The 20336-nt window shown below is 40.5% G+C and overlaps 1 protein-coding gene across 9 annotated transcripts in view; it reads left to right on the top strand.

Moving 5' to 3' along the window:
* epb41l4a (erythrocyte membrane protein band 4.1 like 4A) overlaps window positions 1-20336 on the top strand; it is a 237866-nt gene that overhangs the window by 166713 nt on the left and 50817 nt on the right. For all 9 annotated transcript variants that reach the window (XM_072281061.1, XM_072281063.1, XM_072281068.1 and 6 more), the window contains 4 exons: window positions 4156-4247; window positions 7269-7352; window positions 9150-9271; window positions 12446-12536. In XM_072281061.1, coding sequence (XP_072137162.1) covers window positions 4156-4247; window positions 7269-7352; window positions 9150-9271; window positions 12446-12536 — 389 coding nt within the window. The remainder of the gene's footprint in view (window positions 1-4155; window positions 4248-7268; window positions 7353-9149; window positions 9272-12445; window positions 12537-20336) is intronic.

Here is a 20336-nt window from a genome sequence, read left to right as displayed (position 1 = left end):
ATTCATTTTCTTGCAGGCATTTATGGGAAAATAAAGAAATACAATAGAATTTGTGAAAAATTATCATAAACATAGACCATCAGACAACCAATGTGTGAAAGAAAACTAATTATATAAGTAAAAAAAGTAAATAATAGTGAGAACATTAGTTGTACAATCCTTGGAAGTGAGTCTGTACTTTGTGGAATCAGTTAAGAATTGTGGTGAGTGAGGTTATCCGCTGTGGTTCAGGAGCTTAACCGTTGTTGGAAATAATTATTCCTGAATCTGGTCAAGTGGGCCCTAATGCTCTTGTGCCTCCTGCCCTGTGGTAGCAGTGAGAAGAGAGCATGGCTTAGATGGTGGGATCCTTGATAGTGGATGCTGCTTTCTTTTAGTACCACCCCATTTAAATGTGTTCATTGTTGTGGGGGGGGGGGTGCTTTGCTTGAATTGCATCCACCACCTACTGTAGACTGTTCTGTTCTTGGGCATTGATGTTTTCATATGAGGCTGCGATGAAACCAGTTAGGATACTCTCCACTGTGCATCTGTAGAGGTTTGTCAAAGTTTTAGGTGACCTGCTGAATCGAGGCAAACTTATAAGAAGCTGGAGGTGTTGTTGTGCCTTCTTTGTGATGACACTTATGTGCTGATCCCAGGACGGATCATCTGATATGATAATGGTGAATTTAAAGTTACTGCCCTCTGCACCTCCTATCCCCTAATGAGGACAGGCTCATAGACTTCCAGCCTTCTTCTGAGAGAAGACAGAAAGTAGTAGTGGATGATTGCTTTTCAGTGTGGAGGCCTGTGATTAGTGGTGTGCCTCAAGGATCTGTGCTGGGACCATTGTTGTTTGTTGTCTATATCAATGATCTAGAGATCATAATGTGGTAGATTGGATCAGTAAGTTTGCTGATGACACTAAGATTTGGAGCGTTGTGGACAGTCAGGAAGGCTTTCAAAGCTTGCAAAGGGATCTGGACCAACTGGAGGGGTGGGCCAGAAAATGGCAGATGGAATTTAATACAAACAAGTGTGAGGTGTTGCATTTTGGAAGGACAAAACAAGGTAGGACATACACAGTAAGTGGTAGGGCACTGAGGAGTGCGGAGGAACAAAGGGATCTGGGAGTTCAGATACATAATTTCCTGAAAGTGGCGTCACAGCTAGACAGGGTTGTAAAGAAGGTTTTTGGCACCCTGGCATTTATAAATCAAAGTATTGAGTATAGGAGTTGGGATGTTATGGGGAGGTTGTATAAGACATTGGTGAGGCCAAATTTGGAGTATTGTGTACAGTTCTGGTCACCTAACTATAGGAAGGATATCAGTAAGATTGAAAGAGTGCAGAGAAGGCTTACTAGGATGTTGCCGGGTCTTCAGGAGTTGAGTTACAGGGAAAGATTGAACAGGTTAGGACCTTATTCCTTGAAGCGTAGAAGAATGAGGGGAGATTTGATAGAGGTTTACAAAATTATGAGGGGTATAGACAGAGTAAATGTGAATAGGCTCTTTCCACTTAGATTAGGAGAGATAAATATGAGAGGACATGGCTTTAGGGTGAAAGGGGAAAGGTTTTCTTCACTCAGAGTGGTGGGAGTGTGGAATGAGCTGCCATCTGATGTGGTAAATGTGGGCTTCCTCTTAAGTTTTAAGAATAAATTGGATAGATACATGGATGGGAGAGGTCTGGAGGGTTATGGACTGGATACAGGTCAATGGGACTAGCGGAATAAGGTTTCGGCACAGACTAGAGGGCGGAATTGCCTGTTCTCTGTGCTGTAGTGTTCTATGGTTTTATGGTTCCTCCTGTATCGATAACCAGCTCTTTGTTTTTGATAAAGTTGAGCGAGAGGTTGTTACTGTGGCATTATTCAACCAGATTTTCAGTCTTTCTCCTATATGCCGTTTCATCAACACCTCTGACTCAGCCAATAGCAGCAGTGTCATCAGGAAACTTAAACGTGGCATTGGAGCTGTACTTAGCCAAATAATCAAAGGAATAAGGCGGGTAGAGCAAGGGTCTAAGCACCCAGCCTTGTGGTCCAACTGTGCTGATGGTGATTGTAAGGGAGAAGTTGTTGCCAATCCAAACTGACTGGGGTCTGCAATCAAGGATCCAGTTGCACAAGGAGATATTGAGGCCCAGGCCTTGGAGCTCTGAATAGTCTATGCTGTAATATGTTTCACTGGTGTATCTTGAAAATTCCATCCTCAGGCTTAATGTTGAATTGTTGGAGCGTTAACTATTATAAAAATGTAAGTTTTATTGTTAAATTTGCAGAAGACATAGTTTTTTTTCATATTCTTTACTTGTTCAGATTATCCCATTACCTGTATTGCAATCTATTCCCAAAAGGCAGCACACTTACCAGAACAAACCAACCCAATGTCATTAGTAAACAATATCCTTTGGCTTTAATTTCAACTTTCCAAGTTGCTGGGCCTACTACTTTAAGTAATGCCCCCCTGTTGCTGTTCTTATGCAATTGCTAACCAAGAACAGTTCTGGGCCTGATCATCAGATTCAGAAGCTCACTATCATAGCATAAGAACGTAAGAAATAGGAGCAGGAGTAGGCCATCTGGCCCATCAAGCCTCCTCCACCATTCAATAAGTTCATGGCTGATTTGACCATGGACTCATCTCCACGTACCTGCCTTTTCCCCATAACCCTTAATTCCCCTACTGTGCAAAAATCTATCCAACCTTGTCTTAAATATATTTACTGAGGTAGCCTCCACTGCTTCATTGGGCAGAGAATTCCACAGATTCACCACTCTCTGGGAAAAGCAGTTCCTCCTCATCTCCGTCCTAAATCTACTCCCCTGAATCTTGAGGCTATGTCCCCTAATTCTAGTCTTACCTACCAGTGGAAACAACTTTCCTGCCTCTATGCTTTCAGAATTTTATGTTTCTATAAGATCTCCTCTCATCCTCCTGAATTCCAGTGAGTACAGTCTCAGGCGACTCAATCTCTCCTCATAGTCTAACCCCTTCATCTCTGGAATCAACCTGGTGAATCTCCTCTGCACCACCTCCAAGCATTTTCCCAACTACAGATGTTAAACTAACTGGCCTATAATTGCCTGCCTTTTGCCTACATCCTTTTTTGAACAGTAGTGTGACATTCACCGTCTTCCAATCCGCCGGGACCTGCCCAGAGCCCAGAAAATTTTAGTAAATTATCACCAAAGCCTCTACTATAACTTCTGCCATTTCTTTCAGTACTCTAGGATAAATTCCATCAGGACCAGAGGACTTATCTGTCTTCAGGCCCAGAAGTTTGCTCAGCACTACTTTTTTAGTGATAACTATTGTATCGAGGTCCTCACTTTCCGTCACATCCATAAAAGCTCCTTGAGATGTTAGATGTGTCCTTTACTATGAAGACCGACACAAAATAGTCATTCAAAGCCTCGGCCATTTCCTCATTACCTAATATCAATTCCCCCTTCTCATCCTCCAAGGGACCTACATTCCTTTAGCCACCCTTTTCCGCTTTATTTAATTATAAAAACTTTATAATGCTTGAATGGCACAAGGGCATTGTTGGCATACTGTTAGCAGGAACTTAGATGTTGTCATTCTGAGAAAGGATGACTCATTTTTAGTTGCCACAGTGGAATAGTTTTGTTTTAAGGTAAAATTGTGATTTTAGTGTGCTGGATTTTGAAGGGTTATGGCATAGGCATTGATATCAAATTTATTGTGATATTGATCCTGGCTCCTAGGGGATCTACTGTTGGCACAGATTTCTTGAGTGACCCATACCCAATGTAGCCTCAGCAGAATGTGGGATTTCCAGGTATTTCTCCTATGCTGAACACTCATTCTCCTTACCAAATCATCTGCCATAATGTGGAGAAGGTTTCTGTGAAGCTAGGCACTCATTCAATTTCCAGTGGATCTATTAGTATCAGTAACTAACATTTATGTTATTGTGAAAGGAATTTGTTATTGTGATGGAGCATGACCAAACGTGGAGGCCCTCAGTCAAAGTATGGCCTTAGCATCATTAATATTAATTGGGTTTGACTCTGGTGATTGTTGTGTTGTTCTTAAGCGGAATACATATAGGGATCTCCCTATCTCTCATTGCCAGACTTGCATTGAACATCGCAAAGACAATCTAAATACACTTCATAATTTACTTTGTTTTATTTGTTAGTGCTCTGAAACATCATACTTCTTTGAGGTACCCAACAAAGCAGCCTGTAAGCATCTATGGAAGTGCTGTGTTGAATATCATACATTTTTCAGGTACGTATCATAATATTTCATTGCTCCTGTTCAAGTCTTAATTTCTGCAAGAAAATCCCTGTAGACCATGATACTACTTTGGCATCTATTTATTTCTGTTTAGATTATAATTGATGAAAAGTAATAAAAAGAACACTTAATTCATGCAAATTTATGCAAGACATCTCATTTTGCAAAATGTTAAAACAAACCATAAAGTATTCTTTCTGGTGTTTGAACACTGTGCAGAGATGTGCAATGATAATTTTTCAGGTTTGAAGGTAAAGTTCAATGGTTCAATAGAACCCCAAACCCCCCTTCCCCCTTTTACACATAAGCAGCAACAAAAGCATCAACCCCCTCCAACCGGTTAAAGATTCATATGTATCCAGTTCAGCATTATGAATACTGGAAGATGCCTGTGCAGAATTGCTTTTCAAGAAAGAGGCTCTATTGTACATTACATGGTATGAAGAAAACAAAGAATTGGTTCTGTGGCAACAAGATGCAAAATGATTGAAGATTAAGTTCTGTTAGATGGTCTTAGCACACACATGTATGTACACACATACACAGACATTTATAGACTCAACAAGTATGCTCCTGCCCATACTCTGTCACTTACATCACCCTATTACCCTCTCTCCTTCAGTATTTTCTTCACCTAATCCTTCCCCTCCAAGTCATCTTTCCCTATTACCTCCCCCTTTATTCCTCTGATTCTTCACCCCTTCACTTCTTGCTCAATCCAACCCCTGTTCAATGCACCTGTCCCTCTGTTCTTCCTTTACCATTACAAGCTCCCACTTCTGCTCACTGTCTTCTGCTTGCTTCCTCCATCCCACTTCTTTCCCTCTCTTTACTCCTCTTTCCCTCTCTTTTTCCCATATTCTTCCTTCCTGCCACCCCTTCGCACTTCCTTTTTCCCTTTTCTCTCCCAATCCCTTCTTCCTCTTCTTATTCCTCCCTCCTATTTCCTCATCTCTTTTGTCCCTTCTTTTCCGTCTACCTTTCTCCGGCTTTTCCTTTTCCTCCCTCCCTCTCTCTTTTTAATTCTCTATCCCTCTCCTTCCCTTCCAATCCTATACTCTTCCACATTCTTCCTTTTCCTCTCCCTCCCTCTCTTCCTGTCTCTTGCATTCCCCTATCTAGCTCCTTCCCCCTCCCCACCTTTTCCACTCTACCACTCTCACTCTCTCTCTAAGCCTTTTGCCTGGTCCTCCACACTTATCCATCCCTACCCAGCCTTCACTCTATTCCCAGTCCTCCTTTTCCACCTCACTCTTGTCATACTGCATATTCTAGGAAGCCTGGGACTCCTGCCTTCAGTTGTCAATGTATCCATTGCTCATGAGGTAGCTAGTCGTCCTCTTAGCCGTGACAGAGAAGATTATGTGCAATGCTCCTGAACTGGTTGATGGAACCAGAGTTCTTCTGTGGTGGACAAACACCACCGCAGCTCTTTGTCGCACCGATGGGATGCGCTGGTTTTCCAGGGCAGGTCTCATTCAGTTCCTCAGGGTCATTAGCAGATCTTGTTGAGCTTGTAAGACATTCTGTTCAGACCAGGCGTTGATGCTGACCTTGACCTTTTGATGACTTCTCTGACTTCACTCAGCGTGGGGAGGAGGGGAGCTGTAAGTCGGAGGAGCAGGACGTGGAACGACCCCTAGTGATCCAAGGGAAGTTGTGATGCTAAACAGTGGCTTTAGAACGTAGAACACAGAATAGTACAGCACAGTACAGGCCCTTCGGCCCACAATGTTGTGCCGACTCTCAAACCCTACCTCCCGTATAATTTTGTGGTTTTAAGAAACTAGAGATATATTCAAGCTTAAACTACATAAATATCTTTTTTCCCAGGATAGAGATATCAAATTTTAGAGGGCAGAGCTTTGGGTGAGAAGGGAAATGTTTAAAGGCAATGTGCAGGCAATGTTTTTGCATAGAGAGGAGTAGATGCCTGGAACACTGAGTCTGGGGTGAGTGGGGGGGGGAGGGGTGATGGTGTGGTGGAAGCCGCTGTGAAAGTGATGTTTGAGGTGTTTGGACAAGCATATGAACATGCAAGAGATTTAGTGACATACTGAGGGATATAGATCATATCCAGAGTGATAGGATTAATTTGTCATCATTGTCAGCACAGACATCGTGGGCCAAAGGCTTATTCATGCTTTTTTGACTTATGTCTAATATTTGATATCAATTTTTTCACATGAATTTATTAATTTCTTGGCTACCATCATAACATATTTTTAACATTGCCACAGTATTGATCGACTTAAATTCCCCACTGTCAGGATGGTATTTAAATGTGTCTATGGATTAGCACTGCATACTGCTAACTTAATAGTGCAGTAGTTCAAATACAAAACTGCATTGTGGTTCATGTGGGCTTCATACATAATCTGTTTGGGGTACTACAGAAGAGTATTAACACTCAAAATTAGCCTGTTTAGGGGCGAGCTAGATTCCCCAAATATGCTTAATTTGACAAGCTGTGTGTACTGAACAGGGATCATTTATTTTTCTGCTCTCAGAGTGAAGTGTACCTGTACAAAACACACAGCAACACTGTTTGAGAAAGCCCAGGTGCACTGAAAACCTGAAAAGAATAGATTCTGCTCTAAAATGCACATTTATATTCCTTATTGCAGTATAGATTCATATGAAACATTACAGATATTTCAGAACTGGAATACACAGATAAAGAACATTGAAGAGAGGACAATTCCTTATTTGTTTAATCTTTTGCATTTTTTTCCTACTCATTCCTTTTCTAGTGAAGGCAATAATTTATTCTGGAATAAAACCTCATTGCTTTAGGGCCTTCCCCCAAATGTTGTAGATAGAGACTGTTAGAGATTATTGAATTACGGGGCTGGTCATTACCAAGCCTAATCTAGACATTGGTTCATTACTTTTCTAGGTGTACATCACAAGCCAGCTACTAATTTTAATAATTATTTCAAAAACTAGTACTGACATTATTTCCCAGCAGGGAATGCTTTAAATATATTTTCTTACATTTTATTCAATCAGATTGCCTGAAACTGATGAGTATTCAAATTCTTTGTCCCGAAAACTTAGCAAGCTGGGATCTCTAGGGTACAGACACCGATACAGGTAATTAAATTTCACTGAGTAAATGTTTTGCTTAAAGATTTAAAATTTCTGCAAAGAAATTCCTCCCTGAATTAATCTTAGTGTTTGTTTTAAAATTATGCGTTTGGTATATGTTAAGTTTAAATGTTACGTGGGTTTTGTCATTGAAACTGGGAAACATTAAATATAGAACACTGTTGTTACTAAACCACGTCTTCCTCATTCATAATTGATCAATTCAGTTTATTTTGAAGATCACTGATTCCAGGAATGGCATAGTGGATCTTGCTATTTAATCTTAGGTTATTGAATAAAAAGCCAATCCTTCTCCCTGTAAGTTGCAGAGAAGTTGCAGTTTCACAATCTCTTATTGCATGTTGCTTATATTTAATAACATGTCTCAATCTGTTGAATTTTTATTGAGCACATCAATCCCATGACGCTTGCAGAAGGCAAAATTAAATCAATACTCCTTTGATTTTAAAAAATAAAATAAAGTAGTTCCCTCTTCGATCAAATGGAATTCTGAAATATAATTAGATATTTCATAGGCAGTAGCAGATTTTTGTAATTTATTTAACTGTTTGATTGTATGTCAGCATCTTTTCAGTCCCAAAACGGACGTATGAGGCATAGAAAAGCCAAGTTTTTGTTAATTATATTTGATAATGTGCTATGGAAGTTTCTCTCTCAGACCAGAATATGCAGACTAAGTAAATTGTACTCTTTGTGGCAGAAATCTTCTTCTTTTCCATATTTTTACATTTTTGAACATTTTTTATCTAATCTTCCACAGGTCGCTCTAGAAGAAATTGCTTGTGCTTTGTCAATGTCATTATATAGTACTTGAAAACAGTGGAAAGAAAATATGCAATGTATAAATATTTTTTAATTTTAACATTTGCATTGTATTTTTGTTTAGATTTGAGGTAAATTGGAAAAGTTTAAGCTGCAATACAGTACCGCAATATAAAACTTCGTGCTTGGCCACAGTATTACCAATTCCTCTAAGAGATTTGCAACTGAGAGACTCTATAGACCAGAGCTTGCTAGCACAGGTAGTCTCTGTGCAGAATCATTCAATACTTGCTCTTACCTAGAGAGGAGAGTCTATCTTGCCAGCCCAAAGCATGAGAATGAGAATAGTGATGAACTGAAATGCCATTTCTGGAAAGTTCTCAAAATCTTAACAGCTTTGACAGGTGTTGTTTAATTAAATAGAGTTATTAATTAACTAATTAAAGTTATTAAACAACACTCTTGCTTTCTCTCTGTACCCTTACAATCCCCATTGAAATCAATTAGATTGTTGATTTTGCGCCATATTAAGAGTCATTGGCCCAGGATTAATTTGTCAGTATCATTTGCCTATACATGTACAGAAGTTCCAGGCTTAAAAAGAAACTCTTTTTAACGTGAAAATCTGGGTCTTCATGTTCTCTGCTTGCACAGCAAAAGACTAATAATAATAATAGACAGGAATACCACTGTGTAATTTTAATACCCTTTCAGTTGAAAATCATACAATACATTTGTGCAGAATTACTTATTGAAATTCATTCCTAGAGTTAGATGTGTTTATTAATTTCAGCCTGCACGTATACACTGAAATTATTTAGGGAATTTGTATCCCATTTTTGCAATAAAATTGATTAATCCACATTAGTTTATAGTATGAATACATTTGGACCCTTTCATATTTTGTAAACAATGAAATATTTATAGATAATATTACAATATATTAAATATAATGGATTCATACGCTCACATATGCATACATGCGAAGCAATAAAAATATAATAATTTATTTTTGAGCAGTGGTAGGACTGCATTTCAACTAAACAGAGATCAATCCATTGAACTACCACGACCCAATCAGAATGTGCAGAGAACTCGCAGTAAAACCTACCCTAAGAGGATACTCCACTCTCCACAATCTGGTAAGCAAGTAATTACATCTGGGATACACGTGGTACTTCATTTAAACCAATTCAGAACATGGTAACTATCTTGGGGTTTCCTTCCTGAGTTGGCTGATACTGTCTGTCTGTCTCGGTACCATATCCGATGCAGACGTTGGTAACCATGGTTTTCCATATAGATCTATCCCTCGTTCATTGGGTGACTTCCATCTCCTCGATGTGCAGCCACCTGGCTAGGCTTTTGATGTACATAAGCCGAGGTCTTCCTCTAGGTTTGCTCCCCTTGATCTTTCCAGAGAGTATGAGTTTTTCTAGTTCATCTTTCCACATGATGTGTCTTAGGAACCTGAGTTGTCTTTCTCTTATTGTTGGTATGAGTGATCAAACTGCTTGGGCTCTTCTGAGAACTTCTTCATTTGATGTGTGTGGGCTGATACACACCAAGAAAATCGCTAATGTTGGGAGTGAAAATAGGAGTTTCAACAGTGTGAGGTTTTACTGGGAAATTGTAACTGTTATGATTAAGGGAGTTTTAAACATTTGGTTACTTTCAATCAGGTAAAGTTTGTGAGCTTCAGGCAACCTGAACTTACCATGAGTTAACTCACCCTGTAACCCGCAAGAAGAATACCTGGTTCTGGTTGAGAAAGCTCTTATTACAATAGTAATGATAGGCTGGTTAGGTGCATGCGAGGTATAATTTCAGCTTGGTTCTAGTATTGTAACTAGATTGAGGTAAAAGTAGGGCAGGCATATAGTCACAATGAGATAAAGATACTGTTTTCATGAAGGTTTCAGAGCATGGAGGATAAGTGTCATAGGTGCAATGGTCCTTAGATACAGTATATTGGGTATTTTAAAATTGGGCTAGGTACCCAATAACCTGTTAGCTGCACAATCTTATTGGCCATCAATCATTGGGAGCAATTATTTCTATAGTAATATCTCTGGACATATTTTCCAAGGGGATTCTGGTCCCCAAGTACACAAGACAGAGTGACTCTTCATACCTGGTTGTCAAAGCAGTGGTACCTAGTATTCTGTGATTCAATCCTGGGCTTTCACTTGCAGGCTACTTCGTATTGCAAGGTAGTATAAGTGTATTTGATGATAATTTTACTTTGAATTATGAACTTTCTCTGCTTGGTAAATGCACACGGAAAACTGAAGTCCACTTGAGCTCATTTTATCCTTAATACAGAAATCACTGAAAACTTGCACTTTGGCAGTTGTTCACATTTTGGCAAGTGTATTAAACTCCCATCATGAATCTTCAACTACAGCACACCATTGATATGCAATCTCAGATTTGTTTCTGTATTATATGAAGGGGAGTCACACCACCTTCTGATTGATTGTTTTGGTGCTACTCTCCTTCATACCAAATGAGTAAGAAGGATTACATAATTTGCAAACAGATCACAATTGGAATAATTTATTCTTCAGTATTTAACTGCACGATTAAAAAAAAAACAAGTTCGTAATTTTAGATATGCACAATGTATAAATTTTAGTTATAGTACCTTTAATAAGCATGAAAATGATCATTTATTTCTCCCTGGTTCTCATTGACAAAATTTTAATCCTGCAGATATGTTTAAATAAGATGTTTCATTTTGAAATTTTGTAAATTATTTCTTTCCCTTAAAAAAAGCTCCCCGTGGTCTTTGCTATGCAATATTTTTCATTGCAAAGTGAGTAATCTGAGCCCAGATGTTGGGTCTCAACCAGACATGTCGATTGTCGATTGTCCATTTTCCCTCCACAGATCCTGCCTGAGCTGCTGAGTTCCTCCACCAAAATGTTTGTTTGCTCTGAATTCTGGCATCTGCAATCTCTTGTGTCTCTATTAGTAATCTGCTCTTACTACAATTATAGCAGTTGTATGAGGACTGTTGAAGGATAACTTTCCCCTATTCTGAGGAAGTAACTGCTGCTGCTTTATGCTTGATATGAATACAATGGCATAACAAAGACTTGCAATGTCTTGTGCAGAAATTCATGAGAATAGATTGTACCTTTTGTTCTCTGTGAAGCAGTAAATTTGATGACAGGCTCCACACTTCATTACTGGAAACACAGTATATTTAGTTGGAAAATTTATTCACTAACTGCTTGGTTCCAGCTATTCAGGGATGCTCCCTCAGATCAATACTGTTTTTCATATCTAATGAGATACCCCTCTGTGGTAATTTGATTAATATAATTGTGCCATTTTATTATCTTCTCAATAGCTTTTGCTCTAGCACATAATTTTCATTTTTACTAAACTAAACTTTAGATTGCTGGTCTGTGTTCCAGTACCACTTCATATCCATCAATCTCCTTATTTGCTGGAAACACCAACTAAAATGCCTGAAGTATGGAGTGGATTTATGTTCTAATCAGTCAGGGAGTAAATGATTGTGAAAAGATAAAGCCATTGTAAATATTGCTTAAAATAGAATCAAGCTGAAAATGCTGGAAACATAGTGAGTTGGGATGCCCTGATGATTTAAAACCAGAGATTCTGCAAATTTTCAGCAAGTCAGAAGAGGTCGGCAATTCTCTCCTTAGGAATTTCTAGCTTTCACTTCCTCATTTAACATCAATGATGTAAGTGTTTAGGGGGCCAACTTATTTCCATTAAATTTAACAATGATTATTGATGAAGCCTGAAACTCAGCAAGTAAAATGTATTGCTACAACTTCAAGAAAGTGCTATGTGCAAAAGTTCATAAATTTGGTGGAATTGTAACCATACTACTGAGGAGTAAGAACATTTACTCCACAGATCTCCTTAAAATTTCTGCCCCTTACCTTAAACAAGAAGAATCAAAATTGTTTGCCCTGGTTTTGGTCATTATTGACAAATTTTTCAGATGTTATGTCCTGATTTCCATTGGAAGCAATTTTTAAACTATTAGAAATGTGGCCAGGAGGCATAGTCTAGACACAGAAATCAACATATTTCATGTGAAGTAAGATGTGAATGAGCTCTTGGTGGAAAATGAACTATATGTATATAATAATTGTTCTTTTTTCTTTCTCATCTCTTTTAATTTGATGTGAGAAAATTGCTTAACAAACCAAGAATATTTACAAGAAATAAATTGTCCATCTTGTAATTTCATGATTAATTGCATTATTTACTTACTAAACATTATCCAATTAACATTTATATAATGTTGATCTGTGATCTTGTTATCGTAGGATCAAATGGTGTCAGTTGCAGTGTTACAAAAACAGTCAGTACGAAATATGATGGCCCCACCAAAATTATCGCGCCTTCACCAGTGAAAAGGTAAAGTTATGCTATATTTAAGCACATTAGAAATATCTGTTATGGAACATTTATCTCAGAATACTAATATCAGAATGTCTGAATTTCAATTTCAGATTAAATTTAAATTCTTATTAGAATTTGGTAACATTAGAAATATAAGCACAGGTTCACACATGGGTCAATAGGGTTGACTTGAGGCCCTGGAAGATAATTTTATCATTCTGCTCAGTGTTACGTAGCAAGAATCTGTATTTGCCATGTAACTCTTTCTTCAAAATCCAGGATATTACCTCATGCAGTCCTTGCAGGTGCACACTTAAAGCATTCTGTCTGGATGTATCACGCATAAAATGCTGGAGGAACTCAGCAGGTCAGGCAGCATCTGAGGAAAGGGTTAAAGAGTCGACATTTCAGGCTTGGTATGACAACGATTCTGCTCAAACTGCAAGAAATGGCAGAAAGTTGTAAGTACAGACCAGTCAGTCACAAACCTTGATTTATCATTGTCACATGCACTGAGATGCAGGGAAAAGTTTGTCTTGCATACTGTTCATACAGATCAAATCATTACACAGTTCATTGTGCTAGAATAAGGTCAACCAGTAACAATGCAGAATAAAGTGCAAAAGCTACTAAAGGAATGCAGAGCAGGTAACTGATGAAGTGCAACATCATAGAGGTAGATTGTGAGGACAAGAGTCCATCTTAATTGTACAAAAGATCCATTCAAGAGTCTGATAACAGTGGAATAGAAGCTGTCCTTGAGCCTGGTGTTACATGCTGTCAGGCATCTGTATCTTCTGCCCAGTGGGTGAGGGGAGAAGAGAGAATGTGGGTGGGGTTTTTGATTATTCTGGTTTTATTTTTACTGAGGTAGCAAGAAGTGTAGAGAGTGTCATTGGAGGGGAGGCTGGCTTCCATGATGTGCTGTGCTGAGATGTGTCCACAACTCTGCAGTTTCTTGTGGTCTTGGGGAGAGCAGTTGTCGTACCAAGCCATGATGCATCCATACCGGGTAGTTTCTAACGTTCACCTGTGAAAATCGGTCAGGGTTGCTGGGGTCTTACCGAATTTCCTTCACTTTATAAGGAAGTAGAGGCACTGGTATGCTTCTTGGCTATGTGGCTTGACCAGGATATATCTTTGCAGGACTAACAACTAACTCATGAGTTGCCTTCCCTACCTGGGCCTGCCCCCCAATCTTGACACAGTATGAGCAGATTCCAAGGAGACCTTTTTCTCCAGTCCTGACACTAATTTTCACACTGCTATCTCCAGTTAACCATAAGATCATAAGACATAGAAGCAATATTAGACTATTCAGCCTATCGAGTCTGCTCTGCCATTCCATCATGGCTGATCCCAGATCCCACTCAACCCCATATACCTGCCTTCTCACCATATCCTTTAATGCCTGATTGATCAGGAAACTATCAACTTCCGCCTTAAATATATGAATGGAGTTGGCCTCCAACACAGTCTGTGGCAGAGCATTCCACAGATTTACTACTCTCTGGCTCTAACAACTCCTCCTGACCTCTGTTCCAAAGGGTTGCCCTTCAATTCTGAGGCTGTGCCCTCTAGTTTTGGATACCCCCAACACAGGAAACATCCTCTCCACATCCACCCTATTTAGTCCTTTCAACATTCAGTAGGTTTCAATGAGATCCCCCTGCATTCTTCTAAATTCCAGTGAGTCCACGCCCAAAGCTGTCAAATGCTCCTTGTATGTTAACCCCTTCATTCCCGGAATCATCCTCCTGAACCTCGTCTGGACTCTTTCCAATCATAACACATCCTTTCTGAGATATGGGGTCTAAAACTGTTGACAGTACTCTAAGTGTGTCCTGACTAGTATTTTATAAAAGCTCAGCATATCTCCTTGCTTTTATAGACAATAGGTGCAAGAGTAGGCCATTCAGCCCTTCGAGCCAGCACCACCATTCACTGTGATCATGGCTAATCATCCACAATCAGTACCTTTTTCCTGCCTTCTCCCCATATCCCTTCACTCCACTATCTTTAAGAGCTCTATCTAACTCTTTTTTGAAAGAATCCAGAGAATTGGCCTTCACTGCCTTCTGAGGCAGAGCATTCCACAGAACCACAACCCTCAGTGTGAAAAAGTTTTTCCTCAACTCTGTTCTAAATTGCCTACCCCTTATTCTTAAACTGTGGCCTCTGGTTCTGGACTCCTCCAACATCGGGAACATGTTTCCTGCCTCTAGCATGTCCAATCCCCTAATAATCTTATATGTTTCAATCAGATCCCCTCTCATCCTTCTAAATTCCAGTGTATACAAGCCCAGTCGCTCCAATCTTCCAACATATGACAGTCCCTCCATCGTGGGAATTAACCTCGTGAACCTACGCTGCACTCCCTCAATAGCTAGAATGTCCTTCCTCAAATTTGGAGATCAAAATTGTGCACAATATTCCAGGTATGGTCTCATCAGGGCCCTGTACAACTGCAGAAGGACCTCTTTGCTCCTATACTCAATTCCCCCTGTTATGAAGGCCAGCATGCCATTAGCTTTCTTCACTGCCTGCTGTACCTGCATGCTTACTTTCAGTGACTGATGAACAAGGACACCTAGAGCTCGTTGTACTTCCCCTTTTCCTAACTTGACACCATTCAGATAGTAATCTGCCTTCCTGTTCTTGCTACCAAAGTGGATAACCTCACATTTATCCACATTAACCTGCATCTGCCCACTCATGCAACCTGTCCAAGTCACCCTGCATTCTCATAACATCCTCCTCACATTTCACACTGCCACCCAGCTTTGTGTCATCTGCAAATTTGCTTATGTTACTTTTAATCCCTTCATCTAAATCATTAATGTATATTGTAAATAGCTGCGGTCCCAGCACCAAGCCTTGCAGTACCCCACTAGTACCATTCTGAAAAGGACCCAGTAATCCCTAGACTTTGTTTCCTGTCTGCCAGCCAATTTCCTATCCATGTCAGTACCCTACCCCCAATACCATTTGCTCTAATTTTGCACACTAACTTCCTATGTGGGACCTTATCAAAGGCTTTCTGAAAGTCCAGGTACACTACATCCTTTGGCTTTCCCATGTCCATTTTCATAGTTACATTCTCAAAAAATTCCAGAAGATTAGTCAAGCATGATTTCCCCTTCGTAAATCCATGCTGACTCGGACCTATCCTGCCACTGCTATCCAAATATGCTGCTATTACATCTTCTATAATTGATTCCAGCATCTTCCCCACTGCTGATGTCAGACTAATTGGTCTATAATTGCCTGTTTTCTCTCTCCCTCCTTTCTTAAAAAGTGGGATAACATTAGCTACCCTCCAATCCGCAGGAACTGATCCTGAATCTATAGAACATTGGAAAATGATTACCAATGCGTCCACGATTTCTAGAGCCACCTCCTTAAGTACCCTGGGATGCAGACCATCAGGCCCTGGGGATTTATCAACCTTCAGTCCCATCAGTTTACCCAACACCATTTTGTGCCTGATGCGAATTTCCTTCTGTTCCTCTGTTACGCTAGGTCCTCTGGCCACTATTACATCTGGGAGATTGTTTGTGTCTTCCCTAGTGAAGACAGATCCAAAGTACCTGTTCAGCTCGTCTGCCATTTCCTTGTTCCCCATAATAATTTCACCCGTTTCTGTCTTCAAGGGCCCAACTTTGGTCTTAACTAATTTTTCCCTCTTCACATACCTAAAGAAGCTTTTACTATCCTCCTTTATATTTTTGGCTAGCTTACCTTCGTACCTCATCTTTTCCCCCTGTATTGCCTTTTTAGTTATCTTCTGTTGCTCCTTAAAAGTGTCCCAATCCTCTGGCTTCCCACTCATCCTTGCTATGTTATACTTCCTCTCTTTTATTTTTATACTGTCCTTGACTTCCCTTGTCATCCACGGTCGCCCTTACTCCCCTTAGAACCTTTCTTCCTCTTTGGAATGAACTGATCCTGCATCTTCTGTATTATTCCCAGAAATACCTGCCATTGTTGTTCCACTGTCATCCCTGCTAGGGTATCTTTCCAGTCAACTGTTGCCAGCTCCTCCCTCGTGTCCATAGTCCCCTTTGTTCAATTGTAATACTGACACTTCCGATCTTCCCTTCTCCCTCTCAAATTGTAGATTAAAACTTATCATATTATGGTCACTACCTCCTAATGGCTGCTTTATCTCGAGTTCCCTTATCAAATATGGTTTATTACACAACACTAAATTCAGAATTGCCTTCTCCCTGGTAGGCTCTAATACAAGCTGCTCTAAGAATCCATCTCTGAGGCATTCCACAAACTTCCTTTCTTGGAGTCCAGTACCGACCTGATTTTCCCAGTCTACCTGCATGTTAAAATCCCCCATAACAACCATAGAATTACCTTTGCGACATGCCAATTTTAACTCTTGATTTAACTTGCACCCTGTATCCAGGCTACTGTTTGGGGGCCTGTAGATAACTCCCATCAGCATCTTTTTGCCCTTACAGTTTCTCAGTTCTATCCATACTGACTCTACATCTCCTGATTCTGTGTCCCTCCTCGCAAGTGATTGAATTTCATTCCTCACCAACCGAGCAACCCCACCCCCTCTGCCAACCTGTCTGTTCTTTCGATAGGATGTATATCCCTGAATATTCATTTCCCAGCCCTGGTCCTCTTGCAGCCAAGTCTCTGTTATTCCCACATCATACTTGGCAATTTCCAACTGAGCCTCAAGCTCATCCACTTTATTTCTTATACTCCATGCATTCATATATAATACTTTTAATCCTTTTAAAGTAATACTTTTACTCCCCTCACCTTTCACATCGATTCCTATTGCACTTGCCCATACTCTCCGATTCCTTTCTGATCTTTCTGCCCCTTTAATTCTGTTGTCTTTCTTAACTTTTCTTATTCTCTCATTCCCTTTAACTCCATTCTTATTAAATTCATGCCCTCCCCCCCCCCACTACTTAGTTTAAACACACCCGTGTAGCAGTGGCAAACCTGCCTGCCAGAATGCTGGTCCCCCGTCTGTTAAGGTGCAACCCGTCCCTTCTGTACAATTCATCCTTACCCCAAAACAGATCCCAGTGGTCCAAGAATCTAAATCCCTGCTCCCCGCACCAGCTCCTCAGCCATACATTCAGATCCCCTTTCTCCCTGTTCATGTCCTCTCCAGCACAAGGAACTGGAAGCAAACCCGAGATAACCACCCTGGAGGTCCTGCTTTTCAGCCTTCTTCCGAGTTCTCTGAAGTCACGCTGCAAGATGTCTCTCATCTTCTTCCCGACATCATTTGTGCCGACATGCACCACCACCTCCAGCTGATCACCTTCTCCCTTGAGGATGCCCTGCAATCGGTCCGTGATGTCCTGGATCCTGGCACCAGGGAGGCAACACACCATCCTCAAATCCCACCTGTTGCTGCAGAAGCCCCCATCTGTACCTCTCACTATAGAGTCCCCTACTACCACGGCTCTGCCTGACGTCTGTCTCCTCGGCTTTGTTTCAGCACCAATTTTTTGACTCGCAGACCCGTCTTATATTCTATTCTTCTTGAAATAAATGCCCACATTGCATTTGCCTTCTTTACCACATACTCAACCTGTAAATTTATTTTCTGGGAGTCTTGCACGAGGGCTTCTAGGTCCTCTGCACCTCTGATGTTTGAACCTTCTCCCCATTTAGATAATAGTCTACACTACTGTTCCTTTTACTGAAATGCATTATCATACATTTCCCAACACTGCATTCCATCTGCCACTTTTTTGCCCATTCTTCCAATTTATCTAAGTCCTTAACAGAGCTGTTGTTCCCAAATTTTGGCCTTGGAACTTCATTTCTCAAACACTTTGAATTTTGGATTTAGGTTTATTTCACTTTCTGAACTTAAATAATCTGAAGAAATACTTTTATTAAGAGATTACATGTTCTCCTGTCTTTCAAATGGGTACACTTAGGAAAACCCTACAAACAAGGATACACTTATAAATGTCAAGCATATACCATCAGGCTGAAGGAGAGCTTCTTCCCTTCTGTTATAAAACTATTGAGTAGATCCCTCATATGATAAAATAAACTTTGGCCTTCACGACCTACCTTGTTATGATCTTGCACCTCATTGTTTGCCTGCACTGCACTTTGTCTGTAGTTGTACTTTATTTTGCCTTCTGTTATTGTTTTACCCTGCGCTACCTCAATGTATTATGTAATTATTTATTATGATTAAACAATATGCGAGACAAGCACTTCACCTTGGTACATGTGAACAATAATAAACTAACTGCATTTCCATATTACTCTTGCTTAAATGTACCTGTAACAGTTTCCCACTAGTATCTGGCATGAATTTACAATCAAACTGCCTGTCTAAACTTGTGATATAAATTACAAACTCTAATGAGCGGATGAACTGAGTGTTTCAATTTTGTGTCTCAAAGTTACGTGGCTTGTGCTTTGGAAAATCATTTTTTTTCTGCAGCTTGCTTTATGATTTTTTGTGTTGCTTATTAATAAAGAGTATTAGGTGAAAATGTTATATATAAAATACAGGCAAAATTTCTTATTTCTGTAAACCATATCAGTACACATTGATCAAATAATTTCCTTCCATCTAACTTGCTTCAAATAAATGTATTTAAGGAAATGTTGTGGAATGAAGTCAAGCAGAAGCTGGCCAGGCTGTAAAGAGCAGAGCGTGTGTGTGCGTGCGCACGTGTGTGTGTGTGTGTGTGTGTGTGTGTGTGTGTGTGTGTATGTGTATGTGTGTATATATATGTGTGTGTGTAAGAAAAAAAACACGCCCCTTCCCCCTCCAAAGCTAAGTGAAGGCAGAACAGAGAGAAGTCATCAAAAAGACATGGTCAGTGTCAGCACCTGGTCTGAAGTCTGAACGGATTTACTTACAAGCTCTACAGAAACTGCCCTGGTGTGCTAATGATCCTTTGGAACCCAATGAGAATTGCCTGGAAAAAACAGCACATACTATCAGATTGGCAAAGAGCTGTGGTGGTGTTCATCCCCAAAGAGCAGAACTCCAGTTCCATCAACCAGTTCAGGAGCATTGCACTGCTGAATGTCGAGGGGAAAATGGCTAAGGAGATGACTAGCTACCTCATGGGCAATGGATACATTGACACCAGCTGCCAGAGGCAGGAGATTAAGCTTCCTGGGATGTGTGGAGCATGCATCTTTAATATGGGACCAGATCCAACGAGCCAAGCATGAGGAAGGTGACCTGCATGCTGTGTGGCTGAATCTCCTGAACACCTGTGGATCTGTGCCTCACCAGCTCGAGAACTTTGCGATGGAGTTCTTTTACATCTTTGATTCATTAGAGACCTGGTTTCCGTTTACTTCAGTGACCTCCAGATGGGCTTCTCTTTCCGAGGCTTTACAACAGGGTGGCAGCAGTTTGAAGTAGGCATTGCGATGGGGTGTTCCACCACTCCATTCCTGTTTGTGGCAGCCTTTGAGATCATCCTTACTGGAGCAAGGCAAGTGGTTGGAGGGATAAGGCTACAGTCAGGACAGGGGCTTCCTCCACTGAGAAGTTACATAGGTGATGTCACAAGCATCCTTCAGAAGGCTGCATGCACAAGAAATCCCATTGTTAACCATGGAGGCCACCCAAACCCTTGGGAAGCAGTATGCAGCAGGGCTGTCTGACAGGCAAATGGGAAAAGTAGCAGAGAAACAGATCGCAGAGGGCCTGGCCGGAATCGACCAGAGCTAACTACCCACAAAGTATAAAGTGTGGTGCTACCAGTTCACACTATGCCAAAGGGTGATGTGGCCCCTGAAAATGTGTAAAATTCCCTCATCAACAGCCAGTAGGATGGA

Source organism: Mobula birostris, chromosome 17 (assembly GCF_030028105.1).
Source record: "Mobula birostris isolate sMobBir1 chromosome 17, sMobBir1.hap1, whole genome shotgun sequence".
In the NCBI taxonomy this organism is placed as follows: Eukaryota; Metazoa; Chordata; class Chondrichthyes; order Myliobatiformes; family Myliobatidae; genus Mobula; species Mobula birostris.
Note: the sequence above shows the minus strand (reverse complement) of the source record. Positions and strands in the feature narration are given on the sequence as shown.